At 44.7% G+C, this 22,800-nt stretch overlaps 1 protein-coding gene across 1 annotated transcript in view; it reads left to right on the forward strand.

The window, feature by feature from the left end:
- SETD1B (SET domain containing 1B, histone lysine methyltransferase) overlaps window positions 1-22,800 on the forward strand; it is a 1,665,584-nt gene that overhangs the window by 1,443,439 nt on the left and 199,345 nt on the right. Inside the window, exon 18 of the mRNA XM_044068611.1 lies at window positions 1,558-1,689. Within this exon, the coding sequence (XP_043924546.1) occupies window positions 1,558-1,689 (132 nt within the window). The remainder of the gene's footprint in view (window positions 1-1,557; window positions 1,690-22,800) is intronic.

Genomic DNA, 22,800 nt, shown 5'->3' on the forward strand with positions numbered 1-22,800 from the left:
TCTCATCTGCTGTCTAACTGCATAGACTCTGCATACATCTCATCTGCTGTCTGTGTAACTGCATTAGCTATGCATACATCTCATCTGCTGACTGTGTACTAAAAGTTGTGTAATTTTTATATAGTAATGTCTTTCAGATTTTCCCGGTTAGGGGTCGCCACAGCGGAACTCCGGTCCGCTAATGATTGGCAGTGGAATTTTACGGTGCTGAATTGCCAGCCCAACCTTCAAAGAAGGCACACCCATTCACGCTTGCACCTACCTGCATGTCTTTAACGTAACTCGACCGTGGGGATGACGTGCAAACGCCACACAGAAGGTGCTCCAGCTGAGAATCGAATGAGAGAATGTATAATTTTTATATACATACTGTAAAATGATGTTGGATATTGTGTAGATATGCGTGGCTTTTGCATATTTTAAATATTCTATAGTGTACTTAATTTGGTAATTGCTTGTTAAATTATGTATACTGCAGTGTTATTTAGTATATTTATTGTTATTTGCGTGTTCATTTCCATTTAATGTAGAGCTTTTTCTTCCTGGACATTTGCTGAAAATGGGCTGTGCCCAGTGACAGGTTTCCTGATATTCAAAGATAAACTCATGAATAAATAAAATAACTTAATAATGATTTAACAACAGCTAAACAGATAAAGACTTAAAATGAACTTTAAAACAGATACTTAAGAAGTGATAGTTTTTCAAACACTTAGCTCTGCTGTTGATTAAAAGTCTGTTCGTACCAGATTTTTAGTCAGTTTGTTTTGGATTTTGAATCTTCAGTCCTCAATGTAGCACTTCTAAAATTGTATAATCAAGTTCTAGAGCTCTGGCTAGGTGAGTGGGTTCTTTGTTGTGATGTTTTTTATTCTTTTTATGCAACATGTCCACACAGAAAGGTATTCACATGATTGTTTCTATTATAATTAAAAATGGCATGACTTTAAGAAAGTCTTCAAGTAATCTATCTGAAACAATCAGCGTGCCAAACCCACTCATCTGGAAGTCAGGAGATGCAAGGAAGTTTAGTCAAAATCAGTTTCCGTCTGTAGACACAGTAGCTGAAAATGCAAACAATGTAAATTTTTGAAGGTTTAAACATCTTTTGGGCTGTGGGGGGAACAGTTTGCCACACCCTCATAGAAGGAGCTGCACTTCTGCACCCCTGACAGCTGTTATGATCAGCTCACTGGGCCTTGGGTAGGGAGATCCCCTCCCCCCTGCAGTAGCTGTCATCCTGTGACCATGTTTTTGTCTTCACAACCATTTGCCAACTTATACAAATTGCTTTTGACCAGATGTCCTTATTCTAGAAATAAAAAACACCCCCCTCCCATGACTTATAAAGAAGTTGAAGCGTTAAGTTATTCACTCAGGGCTATTAATGAGGCATGCTAAATGGAAGTGGCTTTGTTTTCAAACACAGAAGTAGTATTTAAAAAAAAAAGGAAAGAAAAAGTACAATGAAGTTTTATAAACTGTGTCAGCATGTTACAGAACTAAAGAAATAAGATGCCATGTTATGATTTTTTTTTACCTCTCTGTCTCTTACAGGGAATGAGTATTCCAGCACAACCACATGCTTCAACGCGAGCTGGCTCTGAACGGCGATCAGAACAGCGCCGTCTCCTATCCTCCTTTACAGGAAGCTGTGATAGTGACCTCCTGAAGTTTAACCAGCTGAAGGTTAGTGTCCAAGGCATCGCTGTGTTCTCTTTGGTAAAAATTGTTAGCAGTATGTGTTCTGTGTAATTATTATTTTTTTTTTTGCTGAAATCCATTACATCAACCATAGCAGCTTCTCATGCTTCTGTCATCTCGATGGGTTGCCTTGTTGTAGACACTGGATCTGTTTGCCCAGTGGCTGGAGACTTTTCTCACCACCTCATAAGTTAACTAGAATATACTGAAGTATGTGTGTTTGACTTTTTGTAGTAATTAATACTCATTTTTCTTTAGTTGGTCACTGTTTAAATGGTTTCCACCATTGATCCTTAACTGTATGCTGTACAAATCAACTTTTGAGTTATTTTGTCAGAGACACAGCCAAAACCCTATTGGTCATGGGGCCTATTATTCTTCCTTACGTGGTTCTGCAACACCGAATTATGATTTTCCTATTAGGCAAGCTTACAACCAATTTCATGACACTTGATCAGCCTAACTCTTAATTCCTGCATCAAGATTTTTTGACGGAATTTAATGAGTACTACTACTTTAAGATGGCCCAACCTGACTCCATTAATTTCTGTATGTATTAGGATTATTTATGGAAGAAATTAGTGACTGATTTATAATTTCAAGGGAAGGCTTACTTCATAATCCCAAAGGTGCTGTATAATGAATCTGTCACGTTTTATTATTTGCTTTTACTTTTAGTGTTTTATTCTTCTGTCTGGTGTTCACTCTTGCAGCAGTATGGTCTGAACATAGACTTTCAAATAGAACTGGGTTTGACATTGTTTTATAGTCCAGGCAGAGAGTACGTCATGTAACCTGCCTGAAACTGAATCTAGTCACAAATGATGTTCTTCGTGTTTCACTGCTGCAGTCCTCACATTATGGGGTTATCCGGCTCCTGGTAGCCCTCAGTCGGTCCGAATACCAGAGTCCTTGGTATATGACATCGGCTGCCACCGGTTGTAAAACTGATGTCAGTACGTCAGGTATAAAGGGAGGCAGCTGATGCCATTTCCTCAGTCTTTCTTGCCACGGAGCCCAAAGCAGATGCAATTCACACTAGTGCTGGTCGGCCGTTTACCTTCGTTTTGCTTTCTGACTACCAAGTTGAAGGCGCCTTCAGATAAGTACCCATTGGGGATCCTCTTTTCTTGCTTTAACGAATGTCAGATAAAGTTAATAACTGTCTTGCCTGTGGAAAACAGATTCCGCACCGTAATTTCCATTCCTATTGTATAACTTGTTTGGGCCTTGAGCACGACATCCCTAACTGTGATCTCTATGCTTCCTTTAACATGCGTACCATACACCGTAGAGCTAAGATTTTGTATAAGCATTTCGGAGTCTAGCCTAAGTTCATCGGTATGGCGTCTTCTGGTCTCTAGACTTCGGATATACCTAGGAAATGCAAAGACAAAGGACCGCAACAGACCTAGGGTTAAAGCTACTGACAACGCACTGGTGAAATTGGTCATCAGCACAGCGGTAGTCAGTGAGGCACTTTCGCAGCCCCTGCAGTACACATATTGTCAGCCACAAGCCACTGCCGAGACCTTTACGGAGTCCTCCATGCCACAGGCTGCTATTTCGTCTTCAGACCCTCCGCCTGTCACCGCCTCAGATAGGTCCGGAGCCGCTTTGCAGGCACTGGTTCTGACGCCTCTTCTTTTCAACATGAGACCAGAACCAGACCGACTACCTTAATTCAGACTTCTGCAGTTGCTAGGCCTCCCGAGTCCCTACAGATTGCTAGTAAACCTTCCAGCTGCAAACCTACTCACAAGCAGGTGTTGGCGTCCCCTCCTGTACCTCAATCCCAGTTAGTTAAGATGGCTGGTGATGATCTTTCCCTGATTAGGGGCTCTCATCACCCCTTCAAAGAGGGCTAGGGTTTTATCTCCTGATGTTCTGTCTCTCTCAGATTCTGAGATTTCCAGTATGTTTGCTGGTGAAGAAGGAAATTCTCAACTTTTTTCTGGATTTGAGGATTCTGATGCTGAGGACTCTATCCCTTCTGCCTCCCAGCCAGAAGATTTTTCCTTTGGGGATACTTTGAATACTCTTAGGGAGCATTTTAAATGGGAATGTCAGGATTTCCCACAGTCTAAGAAAAGACTCAGGGAATTTCTAGATTTGCCACAGCATAAGCCTCTGTCTATTCCTCCAGTTTTGGAAGTTGTGGATGATGTTTTCATGGAAAATTCTTTAACTCCTAATTCTGTTCCTCCTGCCCCCAGAAAACCAGATAGGTATTACAGGATTCCTGAATCTCATCAATTCCTTTTGAAAAACCCTACTGCTGATCCAGAAATTATTTCTCAAGGCCCCAAGGGTGTTAAGGCTACTATTGCTAAAAAAACTGTGCCTTCTGTTAAGGAATCTAGGGCCTTGGACAGGTGGGATAAAAATGTCTATACCTCTGCAACTCTTGCCATTAGATCCGTGAATTGTCTTTTTCACATGCTTAAGTGTCAGCAGCATACTTTGGAGGCTATCACGGCTAAACTTGGAGGTGTTCCTTCCATGATGGAGAACAAAGATTTACAAGACTTGCTGAATTCTGCCACTTCAGTTAATAAGCATTCACTTCATTGTGGTTTTGACACTTTGGAGGCTTCCTGCAGAGCAGCAGCCACTGGTTCCATAATCAGAAGGCATGCTTGGCTCAGGGAGCAGCCTCTTTCTGAACCAGTAAAATCTAAATTGCTGGATGTTCCTTTGCACAAGGGCAATCTTTTTGGTAATAAGGCTGAGGAGGTACTAAAGAAGTTGGAGGATAAGGCAAAATCTATGCAAGCTGTAAAAGATTTCCTTCAGGTTCAGCCTCCTCGGTTTAGTAGGCATTATCCTTCCAAGAATTGGTCTTTCCCTGATCCTGGCAAGCAGGGTCGCTGTAGGCCTAGGGGTTTCAGATCTTCCAGAGGGCAGGCTTCTGCCCCCTCAAAGGGCTAAACAATGACATTCTCCTGCTAAATTAGGGAGTTCTAAGACAGCTTCCCAAAGCAAACATTCTCAATGACTCCAGCCTTCTTGTGCCTACGTCTGTAGACCCTGGGTTTCCTTTGGGGGGAAGGTTGGCCTGGTTCGCATAGGTATGGTCTACCATCACAGATGACAAATGGGTGCTCAGTATAGTAAACCAAGGTTACAAGTTTTACTTTCACACCTTCCCTGTTTTACAGACATACCCAGAACTCTCAGGGCAGAGGTACAAACTCAAATTTCTTCTTTGCTGACTATGGGGGCTATAGAGCCAGTTCCTGCAAATCAGGCAGGCCTAGGTTTTTATTCAAGGCTTTTTCTGGTACCCAAGAAAGGGGGCACCTGGCGCTCTATTCTGGATCTGTCCATTCTAAACACTTTTCTGGTGGTTCCCAAATTCAAGATGTTCACCCTTCAACAGTTGCTACCAATGCTGGGCAAGGATTCATGGCTGGTAACTGTGGATCTCAAGGAGGCGTATCTGCTCATCCCTGTAAGGGAAAGTTGCAGGCAGTTCCTTCGCTTCAGGGCAGGGGAGCAGCACTTTCAATTCTCTGCATTGCTCTTTGGCTTATCTACTGCTCCCAGAGTTTTTACGAAGTGCCTGACTCCAGCCATTGCTTTTTGCAAGCAGAGAAAGATTCAGATTTATCCTTACCTGGACGACTGCCTCATTCAAGCAAACTCCCCAGAACAGCCAGAAAAGGATTTGGATTTCGTGAAGAACATTCTCACCTCTTTGGGTTACACACTCAACGAAAAGAAGTCAAAGTTGGTTCCGTCAAGGGAGATTGTTTTCCTTGGAGTAAGTCTGAATACAGCCACCCAGATGGTATTCCTCCCTCAACAGGAGCAAGAAGGTCTTTCCGCTTACTTCATGAACTTGGCGAGCATGACCCAGCTCTCTCTGCAAGGCAATTCCTGCAAGCGCTGGGATTCATGGCTTCATGTATTTTGATGATCCCATATGCAAGGCTGCATATGAGAAAACTTCAGTGGTACCTCAAAAATCTTGGGTGTTAACACACACAGGACTTAGACATGATTCTTCCCCTGATTCCCTGTCTACAAATGGAGTTCCTCTGGTGGGTGACAGCCTGTTCTCAGAACAAGGGTCTGCCTTTTCGCCTGCCAGCCAGACTCTCACCACAGATGCCTCAGATATGGCATGGGGGGCTCATCTGGAGGGCAGGGGCATACATGGGGACTTGGAGCACCCAGCAGATTCATCTGCACATAAACTTAAGAGTTGATGGCAGTGCAGCAGGCCTTACTGGCTTTCAAGGACCTACTCTACCCTGGGACTCTGCTGATCAGGACAGACAATACCACAGCCATGTGGTACATCAACAAGCAAGGGGGAACTCACTCTTACCCCTTGTGCAGACAACGCATGAGACTATGGTCCATAGCAGCATCCATGGACTTGCATCTATTAGCCCAGTATCGTGCAGGGAGGCTGAACTCCTTGGCGGATCATTTGAACAGACATGTTCTGGATCCTCTCGAGTGGCAACTGAACAGGGACATTTTCCATCGCATCACTCATCATTGGGGCACCCCACAAGTGGATCTTTTCTCCTCTCACACCAATCTCCTTCCAACCTTCTGCACCAGGGAGTTTTCACAACAAAGCTTGGAGGGTGGATGTGTTGTCCTTCCCATGGACACATCTCACAGTTTATGCATTCCCTCCTCTACCCCTTCTTCCCTGAGTGCTGCTAAAGATAAGGGACGAAAAACCAAAGGCTATTCTGATAGCTCCAGATTGGCCCAGGCAGCATTGGCATACCTTCCTTCGCAGCCTTTCCCAGGCTCAGCCTTGGCATCTTCCCCTGGTACCAGATCTGTTGGTTCTGGGGGGGGGGGGGGGGTTCCTTCATCCTCATCTTCAAACTATGCATTTAACTGCCTGGCTAATACTTTAAATCTTTCCTAACAGGTGGTTGACGTTCTTCATGAGGCCAGGAGGCCTAGAACAAGAAAATCTTATGCAGACAAATGGAAGAGATTTTGCTCTTGGATGCTAGCTAAAGGAGAAGACTCTTCTCATCCTTCTCTTTCTCTCATTCTTGACTACCTGGCAGGATTGCTTAATGGTGGACTTTCCTTTTCTTCAAACAAAATTCACGCTTCAGCAATTTCGGCTCAATGTTCTTTTGAGCAACCCATTTTTTCTCACTCCTTGATGAAGCAGTTCCTGAGGGGAGCTAGTAATCTTAGACCTCCCAGAAGAGCTCCTACTCCTGCTTGGGATCATAATTTTTTCCTGGAAAAACTTACCCTGCCTCCCTTTGAACCAGCTGCCTCTGCAGATTTGAAGTTTCTATCCTGGAAGACTGCTTTCCTTTTAGCTATTACTTTAGCTAGAAGGGTTTCTGAGCTGCAAGTCCTTATGGCAGTCGAACTTTTCATTATTTTTCACTCAGATCGGGTTTCTCTGAGAAGCAATCCCTCATTTATGGCTAAGGTGGTTTCCAGTTTAACCCTTAACCAGTCTATTCACCTGCCTACATTTTTCAGCAACCCCCAAAATAAAGGGGAAAGGATACTGCACTCTCTTGATGAGCATAGACAGCTGAGATTTTACGTAGACAGGACTAAATCCTTTCGAAAATCTGAACAGTTATTGGTTAGTTTTGCTCCTGGGGCTCAGGGTAAAGCTATTTCAAAACAAACCACCTCCAGATGGATTGCTCATTGTATTCACTTTTGTTACCTGCAGCATAGGAAGGTTCCCCCTCAGGGTATTAGGACCCATTCTACTAGAGCAGACTCTACCTCTGCAGCCTTTCTGAGAGGTGTGCCTACTAAGGACATTTTAGAAGCAGCTACTTGGTCTTCTGTCCATACTTTCACAGAGCATTACAATCTACCTTTTTCTAAATCCTGGGCTGGTTTTGCCTCTGCAGTTTTGCAGGGCCTCCTTGCCAACCCTTAATCTGTGATCCTTCCTCCACCCTTTGTCTTCTTACTGGGCTTTGGGAATCAACCCATATGTGAGGACAGCAACAGTGAAACACAAAGAACATAGTACAGTTGTGTACACTTACCATAAATGTAGATGTTCGAGTGTATTCACTGTTGCAGTCCTGGTTTCCCACCCTCCATTCCCCCTTTTTTCCTAAGGCACAGACTATAGATTTTTATTTTTTGTATGACATGTGTCTAGGGTGCTACCATTCCTGGGTTAGCCTTCTTTTGGGGGCTCCTGACAGTTAAGGCAAGGAAATCTGAGGAAATGGCATCGGCAGCCGACGTCATATACCAAGGACTCTGGTATTCGGGCCAACTGAGGGCTACCAGGAGCCGGATAACCCCAATTGTGAGGACTGCAACAGTGAATACACTCGAACATCTACATTTATGGTAAGTGTACACAACTGTACTCTCATTATATTGTCCACTGTTAACAGTATTGATAATTTCCTGGGACTTCTACCATAGAGGGCCCAAGGTTAAACCTTTACACCATTCCTTCTGCTGGCAATTCATATGCCCTCCAACGTGGGCATCATGTCAGTGTTATAAAAGAGACGTCTTCACCTTTAGCTATTGCTTGCTGCAGTAAGAGTACTGATTGATGCATGTTCTAGCATTTGTCAGTTTGCCCTGGGCTTCCTTCCTTAGGTTTTAGGTAAGTACTTTGTCAGCAAAACGTATTTTCTTTTTGATTATGCTTTGCATGCTTATACCTGTTTAGCTTTTGAGGCATCCGGTATAGATGTCAGAGATTAAAGTTTCTAGGTGCATTTCATGTAAGAAGCAGATCCCACTTTAAGACTTGCACACCCAGTGCTTATTCTGTTTGGGACTAAACATGAAATCCCTAATTGCCCTCACTGTACATGCTTCAAACAGTGGAAAGCAAAGACTGTTCAATCTGAACCAAAGCAAGCTATGGGCCTTAATCAGGGCTACTATGATAATGGCAAAGTCTGTCACGGATGCTCAACAGCAGAGGAAAAAAAGAGGAGCACCCACACAAGAAGGATAGAAAGGGGAAGGGCAATAAACTCTCAAAAGTTGAAGACCTCCCTAGGCTCAAAAGCATTTGGTGAAGTGAGGTGCAGAAAACCCTCAATCCTTATGTCTGCAGTGGGTTGGACCAAGGTCTTTTGATGTTGCTTCTCAGGAAGCGACCATCTGTTCTGTTGACAAAATGTCCTCCCAAGCTGAAATCCCGTAGTCTTGTCAGTCTGGACATTCCCTGTGGGCATCTTGTTCTGACACCCATATCTTGATTTCCAAGGGTGAGGGAGGTATTCCATTGGGTGTTACTGCATAAGAATGTCCCTGATGTCCTTCAAGAATGCAACTGCAGTCATAACATGTGGGTTGTCCTGCCTCAGGCAGCCCTCGGTCGGCCGGATTCCAAAGTCTGGGTCCGACGCCATTTTCTTCAGTCTTTCTTGCCACGCGGTGCCCGAAGCAGAAGCAGTTCGCAAGTGCCGGTCGGTCAGCTCCTGTATTCTTCGATACCGAAGTCATCAAAAAAGCTAAGTACCCCGTTGGGGACCTTTTCTTGCCTCAGCCGATGTCAGAAATTACTGAAAAAGTTAACAATTGTCTTTCTTGTGGTAAACAAATACCTCATAAGGATTTCCATTCTTACTGTCTTCTTTGCCTGGGCCCAGACCACGACGTCCCGGCCTGTGTAGCCTGTGCTCGCTTCAACAAGCGCACTCTCAGGTGCCGGGCGGAGTTCGCTGAAGATTTTTTCACCGATAAATTTGCTTACACCATGCCGTCGGATCTTCTGACATCGCAAACTCCCAAAAAGCGAAAAGACCGGGACCGACATCCTCGGCCCGCGTCTACCTCCGACTCCACGCCAAAACCTAGAGCGAGTGCTCCGGTTCCCTCTGAGATGGTCTCTCCACCGCTCTGAACCGAAGACACCGCATTACCGACAACTCCGATTCCGGACATCACTCCGACGCCAGTTATCGACTTTCCTCCGGATACCGAAACCGAGGAAATGCCCGAGACCATTGCTGTAGACAAGGTCACTCCTGCACGTGGAGCTGCCAGGCCTCCTATGGCCATGTCTATTAAGGCCTACACTAGGGCTAAGGCAGCCAGCAAAACAAAGCATATTACTTCTAAATCCTTACCTCAGCCTACTCCAGAGACACAAATTATGTCCATGGCTGCTGATTTAATTTCCATGATTAGAGGTTCACAGGCCCATCCTGAGAGGATCCCAGCCTCCTTCTGATAAAAGGCCCCGGGTTGAACCCTCTGACCCTATTCCTTCAGATGAAGATTCTGAGGGCTCTGTCCACTCTGATAGCCAGGAAGAGCTCTTCCAGACCTATGAGGACTCGGATGCAGAAGATTCCATCCCCTCGGCCTCCCCTCCTGAGGATATTTCTTTTGGGGAAGTTCTGCACACCATGAGGGAACATTTCAAGTGGCAAGGTCAGGAATATTCTGATTCTAGGAAACGCCTTAGGACTTTCCTTAAGAAGCCCCAGCACAGGCCCTTAGCTATTCCTCCTGTACTTGATGTTCTGGATGATTTATATTCTGACTCTAGTGCTACCCCTGATGTTCTTCAAGGATGCATCTGCAGTCCTTACAAATGGGTTGTCCTGTCGTCAGGCAGCCCTTCGGTCGGCCGGATTCCAAAGTCTGGGTCTGGCCTTGGCTGATGTCGCACTTCACCCGACGTCATAGCTGCAGTTCTTCGGGTATAAAGGTATCAGCCGACGCCATTTTCCTCAGTCTTTCTTGCCGCGTGGTGCCCGAAGCAGAAGCTGTTCGCAAGTGCCGGTCGGTCAGAACCAGAGATTACTACTACCGAAGACTTCTAAAAAGCTAAGTACCCCGTTGGGGACTCTTTCTTGCCTCAGCCGATGTCAGAAAAAGTGAATAACTGTTTAACTTGTGGGAAACAAATACCTCATAAAGATTTCCACTCTTACTGCCTACCTTGTTTAGGCCCAGACCACGACGTAGCAGCTTGTCTAGCCTGTGCTTCTTTCAACCGACGGACGCTTAGACGTCGGTCGGAATTTGCTGAGGAGTTTTTCGGCTCTGCTTTTGCTTACAATATGCCGTCGGAAACTCCGACCTCGCAATTAACTAAAAAATGCAAGGAAAAGGACAGACACTCGCGGTCCAAAACCGCGGTTAAGTCAACCGCGAGTGTCTCTGTTTCGGCTGAAACGAGTCCACGGTTCTTCCTTCGGCCGAAAGCTTGCCGCCTGCCGAGGCCTCAACCAGCATGGCTGAATCTGCTACTGAAATCCCACCTGCTCCTGCAGGTTCACAGGATTTATCTGATACTATTCCTTTAGATATATCTACTCCTGCACGTGGAGCTGCTAGGCCCCCTGCATCTATGTCGATTAAGGCTTTTGCCAGGGCTAAAGCAGCAAAATCTACCAAAACTGTGCCTGCTAAGACCCCCTCTCACAGGCCTAGCTCTAGTTCTCAAATGCTTAGTCTAGCAGAGGATCTCATTTCTTTGATCCGGGGATCCCAACCTCACCCTGACAGGGCCTCTCACCCACCTCCAGAGAAGAGGCCTAGAGCAGAGCCCCCTGAGCCAGTTTCTTCAGATTACTCCTCTGATGATTCAGATAATACAAACCCTCCAGAGGGCCCTTATTCTCCTTATGAGGACTCTGATGCAGAAGACTCCATTCCTTCTGCCTCTCCGCCTGAGGAATTTTCTTTGGGGAAACCTTGCATGCTATGAGGGAACAATTTCAATGGCAGGGCCAGGATTTTTCAAACTCTAGGAAAAGGCTTAGGACCTTTTTGCATTTGCCACAGCATAGGCCTTTAGCCATTCCTCCAGTACTTACTGTTGTGGATGATGCATTTAATGATGCTTGTACTGCTCCTGATTCTCTTCCTCCGGCCCCTGCTAAGCCCGACAGGTACTACAGGGTTCCGGACACACATTATCATTTGTATAAGGCTCCTTTTGCAGATCCTGAAACTATCTCCCAGGGACCCAAGGCTGTAGCAGCTACCTCTGCCAAAAACCCCTCCCTCTGAAAGGGAATCTAGGGCCTTAGAGAGATGGGGTAAAAAAGTTTACACTTCTGCTACTCTTTCGGCTAGGGCCTTAAACTGTCAATTCCACATGATTCAGTATCAGGAATTTATGTTAGATCAGTTAACTAAAAAACTGTCCTCATCTGAACCATTAGACAAAAAATATGTTCAGGAAGTGGTACATAACATTCAGCAGGTCAGTAATCATTCCTTAAAATGCGGCTATGATGCACTGGAGGCTTCCTTTAGATCAGCTATGACTGGTACAGTGATCAGAAGACATGCATGGTTAAAGGAGCAGACCTTGCCAGACCATGTTAAATCAAAGCTCCTAGATGCTCCCATGGATAAGCTCAATTTGTTTGGCTCCCCTGCACAGCAGGTGCTTAAGAAGGTGGAAGAGAAAGCAAAATCTGTCCAGACAGTCAAGGATTTCTTACAGGTCCAGCCTCCAAGGTTTAGTAGGAACTGGCCTTCCAAGAATTGGTCCTTTCCAGACACCTCCAGAGCTCAGAGAGGCAGGAATAGGCGCCAAGAGGCAGGGGTCAATCCAGAGGTGCCTACAGGGGACGTCAGTGGCAGACTAACAACCAGCGAAGTACTGCCACAGATCCAGCCACCACAACTTCAACAGGACAATCACAGTGACTTGGCTCTGAGACCGCCTACCAGGGAACAACTAGAAGCACCCTTAGGCGGAAAGCTAGCCTTATTTTCAGTAAACTGGCATCACATCACAGGAGACAAATGGATTTTACAGACAATAGACCAAGGTTACAGGTTTCACTTCCATACTCTACCAAGGAAGAGAGGAATGCCAAACCTACCTCCCAATCAGAAGACAAAAGCTCTAGAACAAATACACCACTTACTACGGATGAGAGCTACAGAAAGGGTACCGTCTATGGAACAAGGGCAAGGATTTTACTCCAGACTTTTCCTGGTGCCAAGAAAAGAAAGCCAATGGAGACCTATTCTCGACCTGTCCGCTCTAAACACATACCTCATTGTTCCAAAATTCAAAATGCTGACCCTACAGCAGCTTCTTCCCATGCTGGGCAAGGAGTCTTGGCTGGTAACTCTAGATCTCAAGGAGGCATACCTGCACGTCCCCATACGACCAATTTGCAGAAGATACCTCAGATTTCTTGCAGGATCAGAGCATTATCAATTCTCAGCATTGCCCTTTGGCTTATCTACTGCGCCCAGAGTATTCACGAAATGCCTGGCATCAGTAATTGCTCATTGCAGGCTTCAGGAATTCAAATTTACCCTTACCTGGACGACTGCCTGTTACAAGCGGACAACAAAAACAAATTAATAAAAGATTTGGAAAAGGTCATTCATCTATTGCAAGCCCTGGGATACACAGTCAATATAAAAAAGTCAAGGCTGATACCATCCCAAAGGATAACTTTCTTGGGTGCAGAGCTGGACACATCAAATCAAATGGCATACCTCACAGCGGAAAAACAGAAGCACCTTCCTCTCTATTTCATGGCATTAACAGAGCAGAACCAGCTAACAGCAAGGAAAGTCCTGCAAGCCCTGGGTTACATGGCATCCTGCATAATATTGATTCCACATGCCAGACTACATATGAGAAAGTTACAATGGTACCTAAGGAATTTATGGTCTCAGCACAAGCACAGCCTAGAAACCCAAATTCCAATAATTCCATGCCTGAAGCAAGAATTCCAATGGTGGGCTCAGGCCTGTCAATCGAACAAAGGGCTGCCCTTCCACAACACTCAACCAAGCCAGACTATCACAACGGACGCCTCAGACCTTGGTTGGGGGGCACACATGCTGGACAAGTGCATACAAGGCTTATGGACTCAAGACCAGCTGAACCTACACATAAATCAAAAGGAGATGCTGGCAGTAAAACTGGCAATTCAGACATTCAGACCATTTCTTCGACAGGGTCAATTGCTGATAAGGACGGACAACACCACAGTTATGTGGTACATCAACAAACAGGGAGACACACATTCATACCCTCTATGCCCGGATGGCCATGGACCTCTGGAATGTGGCCCTGAGCTTCAGCATTCAGCTACAAGCAATATTCGTACCAGGAAAAGAAAATATACTAGCAGACATCCTAAGCAGAACTACCACGGATGCCCACGAATGGATGCTGCATCCAGACATCTTCAAATCCATTACAGGGAAATGGGGACTACCAGAAATAGACTTATTCGCATCCCCACACAACCACCAATTGAAAAAATTCTGCACGAGGGCATACCACCCACTTGCTTGGAAGTTGGACTCCCTGTCTTTCAGTTGGAAAAACCTGACAGCATATGCATTCCCACCTCTTCCTTTAATGCACAAGGTGCTATTGAAGATCAAAGAAGACCGTCCAAGGATCATCCTGATAGCTCCAGACTGGCCAAGGCAGCATTGGTACCCATTACTGAGGAACATGTCTTGGGAACAAATATGGCCTCTGCCCCTAGTTCCCTTACTGTTAACACAGAACAACTTCAAAACCTTGCATCCAAACCTAAAAACACTGCAGCTGACTGCCTGGAACATTGCATAAGACAAAATAACCCAGAATTATCTCAAAGGGTTAAAGACATTATCTTGGAGGCTCGCAGGCCTTCAACAAGGAAAACCTATTCAGCAAAATGGAAAAGATATCTCATTTGGAGTGCAGCAAAAGGAGAAAATGTGTCACTGGTAAACATAGCTAACATCCTGGAATACTTGGCAGAGCTTTTCCATAATGGCCTGTCCTATTCTTCCATTAAGATTCATGCATCAGCTATTTCAGCAGAATACAACATGGACCCTCCAGTTTTCTCACATCCTCTACTCAGGCAGTTTCTGAGAGGAATTAAAAATGTAAAACCACCAAGGAAGCCACCACTGCCCGCATGGGACTTGAACTTAAAAGTTGACACTCCCTCCTTTTGAGCCAGCAGCAACAGCAGAATTACAGTACTTATCATGGAAAACTGCTTTCCTGCTTACAATCACTTCAGCAAGAAGGGTTTCTGAACTACAGGCATTAATGGCAGTACAACCCTTCCTTATCTTTCATCAAGATAGAGTGTCCATGAGAACTAATCCTACTTTTATGCCAAAGGTGGTCTCCAGGGTATCTTTAAACCAAGCTATCCACCTGCCTACATTCTTCCCCAACCCACAGAATAGGGGAGAAAGACTATTACATACCTTAGATGTACATAGGCAATTGCGCTACTACCTGGACAGGACCAAGAGCAATAGAAAAACTGACCAGCTACTGGTAGCATATGCAACAGGAATGGAAGGAAAAGCAATTTCAAAACAGACAATCTCTAAGTGGATAGGAAATTGCATTAGATTTTGTTACTCTTACCATGGAAAGACAACTCCAGAAAACATCAGACCTCACTCCACAAGGGCTACAGCCACTACTACAGCTTTTTTACGAGGAGTGGCTACCAAAGACATTTTAGAGACTGCTACTTGGAGCTCCGTGCATACATTTGCCAAGCATTGTAATCTACCCTTATACTCCAGATCCCGAGCAGGTTTTGCCACTGCTGTTTTGCAAGGGATCTTAACTACACCATAATCTTATTATTCCTCCTCCCCCAGTTTGGCTATGGTATTCTACCCATTTGTAAGGACTGCAGATGCATCCTTGAAGGACATAGTACAGTTTTGTACCTACCATAAATGTAGTTGTCCGAAAGGCATGCATCTGCAGTCAGGATTACCCACCCTCCTTCCCCTCTGTGGTACTCCTAGGGTATTTGCCCATCTTGTAGCTAGCTGGGGGAATCTATTATGGTGTATTTGTTTGTATATATGTACATACATGCTTATTTTTTGTTTGCTCTCTACTGTTTGGAACCATTTGCATTTATCCAAATTTAGCCTTCCTAGAGGGCACCTGGCATCTGGGGCAAGAAACACTGAGGAAAATGGCGTCGGCTGATACCTTTATACCCGAAGAACTGCAGCTATGATGTCGGGTGAAGTGCGACATCAGCCGAGGCCAGACCCAGACTTTGGAATCCGGCCGACCGAAGGGCTGCCTGATGACAGGACAACCCATTTGTAAGGACTGCAGATGCATGCCTTTCGGACATCTACATTTATGGTAGGTACAAAACTGTACTATTCTCTTCCTCCTGCTCCAGCCAAGCCAGACAGGTATTACAGGGTCCCAGAAACTCATTCCCATTTATTCAGGGCCCATACTGCTGATTTGGAAACTATTTCACAGGGGCCTAAAGGAGTTTCAGCCTCCACCTCTAAAAATCCATTGCCCTCCAACAGGGAAGCTAGGTCATTAGAGAGATGGGGCATAAAGGTTTACACATCCACTACCTTATCTATGAGAGCTTTAAATTGCCTTTTTCATATGTTACAATATCAGGATTACCTGTTAGATGATTTACAAAAAACATTAGCCACTCCTGATCCTTTAGACAGGAAGACTTTGCAGGAAGCTGTACATAACACTCAGCAAGTAAGCAATCACTTCCTGCAGTGTGGATATGATGCACTGGAAGCTTCATGTAGGGCAGCTATGACAGGGGCAGTCATTCGTAGACATGCTTGGTTAAAAGATCAACCTCTACCAGATCATGTAAAAGCAAAACTTCTGGATGCACCTTTGGAAAAGAACAAGCTTTTTGGTGCGAATGCTAAGGATGTGTTAAAAACCATCGAAGAAAAAGCAAAATCAGTTCAGACGGTGAAAGATTTCCTCCAGGTTCAACCCCCCAGGTTCAGTAGGAATTGGCCTTCTAAAAACTGGTCCTTTCCTAATCCAGAAAAGTTTCAAAGGGTAAGAACAGACGTGGCCGAGGAAGAGGCCAATACAGAGGCCCTTACAGGGGACGACAGTGGCAGCCAGGAAACCAAAGAAGTGACGCAGGGGTTTCACCTGCCCCACAACCACAATCTCAATGACTTTCCTCTACTACCGCCTACCAGGGAACAAATAGAAGCTCCCTTGGGCGGGAAATTATCTCTGTTTGCAGAAAATTGGCACAGACTGATAAAGGACAAATGGATTTTGGACATTATAGACCGAGGGTACAGGTTTCATTTTCATACCTTACCAAGAAAACAAGGCATGCCAAACCTACCACAAAACCAGAGGGCAGAGGCTAGCAAGCAAATCACTCTGCTGACTCGGATGAAAGCAATAGAAAAAGTTCCACAACAAGAACAAGACCAGGGGTTTTACTCAAGACTGTTCCTTGTTCCAAGAAAAGAATCTCAATGGAGACCAGTACTGGACTTGTCCGCATTAAACACCTTTCTCATAGTACCAAAGTTCAAAATGCTGACTCTACAGCAACTCCTTCCCATGCTGGGCAAGGGGTCTTGGCTGATTACTCTGGACCTCAAGGAGGCATACCTGCATGTCCCTATCAGACACAGCTGCAGAAGATACCTCAGATTTCTTACAGGGCCAGAGCATTATCAATTCTCAGCATTGCCATTTGGCTTATCTACTGCGCCCAGAGTATTCACAAAATGCCTGGCTTCAGTAATTGCTCATTGCAGGCTCCAGGGGATACAAATTTACCCGTACCTGGACGACTGCCTCATACAAGCGGACGACAAATTGATTTTGACAAAAAAACCTGGATTATGTCATACGATTACTTCAAGCTCTGGGATACGCAGTCAACTTCCAAAAGTCAAGACTGCAGCCATCCCAGCAAATAATCTTCTTAGGAGCCAAACTAGACACAGTCTCTCAGATGGCTTACCTGACAGAAGACAAGCAAGAGAAGTTAACTCATTACTTCAAAGGTTTAGCAAAACTCACCCAGATGACTGCAAGGAGATTCTTACAGGCCCTGGGTTACATGGCATCCTGCATTCTCCTGGTTCCATTAGCAAGACTACACATGAGAAAGCTTCAATGGTACCTAAAAAGCATTTGGTCTCAACACAGCAACAACTTGGAGACAATCGTACCGCTCATTCCATGCCTACAAAAGGAATTCGTATGGTGGGCCTCGGTGAGCCAGGCAAACACAGGTATGTCATTCAAAAAACCACAGATAACACAGACCATGACCACAGACGCCTCAGACCTTGGATGGGGGGCGCACATGGAAGGCAGGTGTATACAAGGACAATGGTCTCCAAAGGAAACACATCTGCATATAAACCAAAAGGAAATGCTGGCGGTAATGCATGCCATCGAGGCCTTTCAACACCAACTCCAGCAAGGCCATTTACTGATACGGACAGACAACACCACTGTGATGTGGTACATAAACAAGCAGGGGGGCACCCACTCTTACCCCCTTTGCAGACTGGCAATGCATCTTTGGGAGAAATCACTGAGCCTAAACGTCCAGTTACAATCCCAGTTTGTTCCAGGAAAAGACAATGTATTGGCGGACAGCCTAAGCAGGAATTTCACAGATCCACACGAGTGGAGGTTACATCTGAAGGCCTTCAGACAACTCACTTCGACATGGGGCAAGCCAGAAGTGGACCTATTTGCCTCTCACCTCAACCATCTTCTACCAAAATTCTGCACAAGGACATACCATCCAAAAGCTTGGAAAATAGATGCCCTCTCATTCAACTGGAACTCCCTAACAATCTATGCATTCCCACCTCTGCCACTGATGACCTCAGTATTACTAAAGATCAAAGCAGACAGACACAAGGGAATCGTAATAGCTCCGGACTGGCCAAGACAACACTGGTACCCACTACTACGGAGCATATGTCACACCAGGAGGTGGGCCCTTCCCCAATGGCCTCTACTTTTGACTCAACACAATTTCGAAACAGTGCATCCAAATCTTCAGACACTGCAGCTAACAGCCTGGGAGATCCCATAAATAATTTCAGCCTATCCTATCTTTCTCCAAGGAAGTTCAGCGGATACTAACAGAGGCTCGAAGACCATCCACCAGAAAGGTTTACTTAGCAAAGTGGAAAAGATTCAGCAATTGGAATACCAGCAAGGGACATGATGCATCAATGTTGAACATCCCACTCATCTTGGAATATTTGGCAGATATGTTAAAGAACGGCCTCTCATATTCTTCCATAAAGATACATGCATCTGCTATTTCAGCCAGATACAACACTGATCCTCCTGTTTTTTCACACCCTTTACTAAGGCAATTCCTCAGGGGAATCAAGAACATTAAGCCACCAAGAAAGGCCCCAGTGCCAGCCTGGGACCTCAATTTTGTCCTAGAAAACTGACTCTACCTCCATTTGAGCCAGCAGCTTCAGTTGACTTGCAATTTCTCTCATGGAAGACAGCTTTCCTGTTGGCAATTACCTCAGCAAGAAGGGTTTGGAGCTACAGGCCCTAATGGCAATACCACCCTTTATTATTTTTCACAGAGACAGGGTTTCATTAAGGACCAACCCTACTTTTATGCCAAAGGTGGTATCTAGGGTTTCTTTAAATCAAGCCATTCATCTGCCTGCTTTCTTCCCCAATCCTGAGAATAAGGGGGAAAGACTGTTGCATACCTTGGACATTCACAGACAACTTCGATACTACCTGGACAGAACCAAGGCCAGTAGGAAGTCTGAACAACTATTTGTAGCTTACGCCCCTGCAGTCCAAGGAAAAGCAATTTCAAAACAGACTATTTCAAAATGGATTGGACATTGCATCAGATTCTGTTATTCCTTTCATGGAAAGACTGTTCCAGCCAATGTCAGACCACATTCCACCAGAGCTACAGCCACCTTTACAGCATTCTTAAGAGGGGTGCCTACTAAGGACATTCTAGAAGCTGCTACATGGAGCTCCGTGCATACATTCTCCAAACAGTACAATCTCCCTCTATACTCCAGATCCAGAGCAGGCTTTGCTTCGGCAGTCCTGCAGGGTTTGATTGCCACACCATCTTTTTCCTAGAGCATTCCTCCTCCCCCAGCTAAGCTATGGTATTCTACCCACATGTTATGACTGCAGTTGCATTCTTGAAGGACATAGTACAGTTTTGTACCTACCATAAATGTAGATGTCCGATAGACATGCAACTGTAGTCGGATTTTCCCTCCCTCCATACCCCTCTATGCCTAGGGTCCACTCCTATCCCTGTTACTCTTAGCTGGGGATATCTGTTATGGTGTATTTGTTTTATTGCTCATTTATTTGTTTTGAATCCTGTTTTTGTCTTCCAATTTGATAACAGCCTTCCTTGGAGGGCACCTGGCATCTGGGGCAAGAAACACTGAAGAAAATGGCGTCGGCTGATGCTTATGTACTCCAGCCGCTCTGACGTCAGAGAGAAATGCGACATCAGCCGACGTCGGACCCAGACTTTGGAATCCGGCCGACCGAGGGCTGCCTGAGGCAGGACAACCCACATGTTATGACTGCAGTTGCATGTCTATCGGACATCTACATTTATGGTAGGTACAAAACTGTACTGTTCCAGGACTGAGGTTGTTGATATTGGCCTGAGTACAGGGATCTTGAATAACGCCATTCCTTGACCCAGACCCAGGCTCCATGCATCAGACATCTTCCATGTTGCAACAGCATGAGGTTGTTGGGCCTACATCTTAGTGCTTCCCAGTGTCCTGCGATTGAAGTTGACTCAGAATTTCCCACAATTCCTTAAGAAACTGCAGCCATCTTGTGAATTGGAATCCATGTCAAGGGAGTCCTAATCTTGAGAGGAAGAGACATCACCTTCCCTGATTCAGAGGTGGATAAACAGGTTTATGTGAACCAGATGTCTTTCCCTCACAGTTATAAGTCAGACACTGAGTGCACGCTGTGCTTTGCCACCCCACCAGAAGATTTCTCTTTTGCTGATACGTCAGCAGAATGAAGAATAATTTAAAATGGAATTTCAAGGATCTTGGATGTCCAGAAGGGATACAGGGACTTCTTGGACTTGCCCAATTCAAACTCATAAAATTACCTCCAGTGACAAAGCTTTGATACATGGATTTTAATAATACATATCGGCAGCCAGACTTTCAGCTGTCTTCTCCTTGGAAACTAGACCATTTTTACAGAGTTGAAGATTCCTGTCAATATCCCTATAAAAATAATGGTATTGATCTAGCCATTGCATCTGTGGATGTCAGCAAGGGGTCTACTAAGGCTTCAGTCAGTAATTAATTTCTTAGTGATAGGGAAAGTAAAATTCTGGATTACTTTGGGAAGAAGGTGTACACATTTGTTACCGTGGCCTTCAGGGCTCTCAATTGCCAAACATGCATGTTAAAATACCAGAAAATACATCTTTCTCATTTTAAACAACAAGTCTGTGAAGGTGTCAGGCAAAACCCTGAGAGATGTAATGCTAGACTTATGCATCCTGTTTTCTCAGGTAGCAAAATGCTCCATCAAAAGTGGCTGTGATGCTGCTGCTGCAGCCTGTGGGCGGCAGTGTTAGATGTGCCTTGCTGATGACTACCCCATCCTATACCATGTCATAATGCAGCTTGTCAGTGATATACTTGAGAAGGAGTTTTTTTGAATCCTCTGTCCCACAGAATAAGTATTTAACAAGCTGGAGGTAAAGGGCAAAACTATGCAGTAATTCAAACAGTTGATGTGAAGTTGTCCTATCTCACCTTCATTCTTTACTGATGGGTTCGGAACCGATCCTTAGTTCTGACTCGGCCAGTTATTAAAGCTCGAGGTCTTCAGCTAGCTTTTGTGGCTCGCTCCCTATCCTATGAAGCTGCAGGGCATTCCCCAGATCTCGTTTGCCGCTGAAACATATTGAACGTCTGATTCTAGCTTTGGCTAAGTCAAATTGTTCTTTTTTCCATTTACAATTTAAATACAACATTTTTGAAATATCTTGTACTGTTTTAGTAGTTTTGCTAATTTCGTTTCCTCTACATGTCTTTATAACGCTTCTCCCTTTAGAAATATAGGGTTTGTTGTTTCCTGTTTGGCAAGTATTTTAGGCCTCAAATTCCCTATCCCTTTAATGTTAGTGTATTTTTACATATTTAGATATATACATATTGTAGTTTTCATAATAGAATAATTTAAAACTTTTAGGTAATTAATAAGGTTTTTCTTATTTGTTATCAGCCTGTGTTTAAGGTGTGTGTGTGTGTGTGTGTGTGTGTGTGTGTGCGTGTGTGTGTGCGTGTGTGTGTGTGTGTGTGCGTGTGTGTGTGTGTGTGTGTGCGTGCGTGCGCGTGTGTGTTACTATAGATATTGAGCCCATTTTAGTTAGAGGGCTGTTCTTTGTTACATTGTTATTAGTCTTGTATTTTTGAGAGAATGCTATTTTTCAGCCAAAGGTGTGCAATTGTTTGTGTGTGAATTTCTTGTTATTTCTCTGTTAGCTTGGTTTTCTTAGAGCTATTTAACCTGTTTTAGTTAGCGGACTTATTTCCTTCTTGGTGTGTATTTTGAATTGTTTTTTTTTAATTCTATCAAAATGTCGAAACAGCCTAAAGAGTCTAAAGTGTCTGGGTTTAAAAGGTGCCCCAAGTGTTCGCAGAAAATGTCCATTATGGATGGTCACACTGATTTCGTTTATGTTTGGGAGCCCTGCATTTACATGAATCTTGTTCAATTCCTTCAGTTCAAGAGTCCTCCAGGAAGGAAGGAATAAACTGATCCTTAAGGGCCTACTTAAGTCTACCTTTTCTGAAGCTCTAGAACAGGGTCAAAACCCTTCAAAAAAGTCAGTGTCTCCATCTCACAAATCAGACAAGGGCTCTAAAAGGCCATCATCTGCATCTTCTGATGCATCGGAGCCGTCAGAAAAAGTTTCAAAAGTATTGAAGCCAGTTGAACTAGTTCAGCCTTCCACCTCAGATGTTCATCGTGTTTCACTGCTGCAGTCATTACACTTGGGCTATCCTGCCGTCAGGCGGTCCCGCAGTCGGCCAGAGTTCCAAAGTCTTGGTCCAGCGTCGGTTACTGTCGCTTCTTCCCTGACGTTAGTGCGCCAGGGGTATACAAGATGCAGCTGACGCCATTTTCTTCAGTGTTTCTTGCCATGCGGTGCCCGAAGCAAAAGCAGTTCGCAAGTGCCAGTCGGCCGACTCCTGAGATTTTCGAATTCGAATTTCAGAACCGAAGTCTTCAATAAAGCTAAGTACCCCATTGGGGAAACTTTTTCTTGCCTCAGACCAATGTCAGTAATTTCTTGTGGGAAGCAAATACCTCAT

Source organism: Protopterus annectens, chromosome 4.part0, assembly GCF_019279795.1.
Source record: "Protopterus annectens isolate FY-2018-M chromosome 4.part0, PAN1.0, whole genome shotgun sequence".
NCBI lineage: Eukaryota > Metazoa > Chordata > Ceratodontiformes > Protopteridae > Protopterus > Protopterus annectens.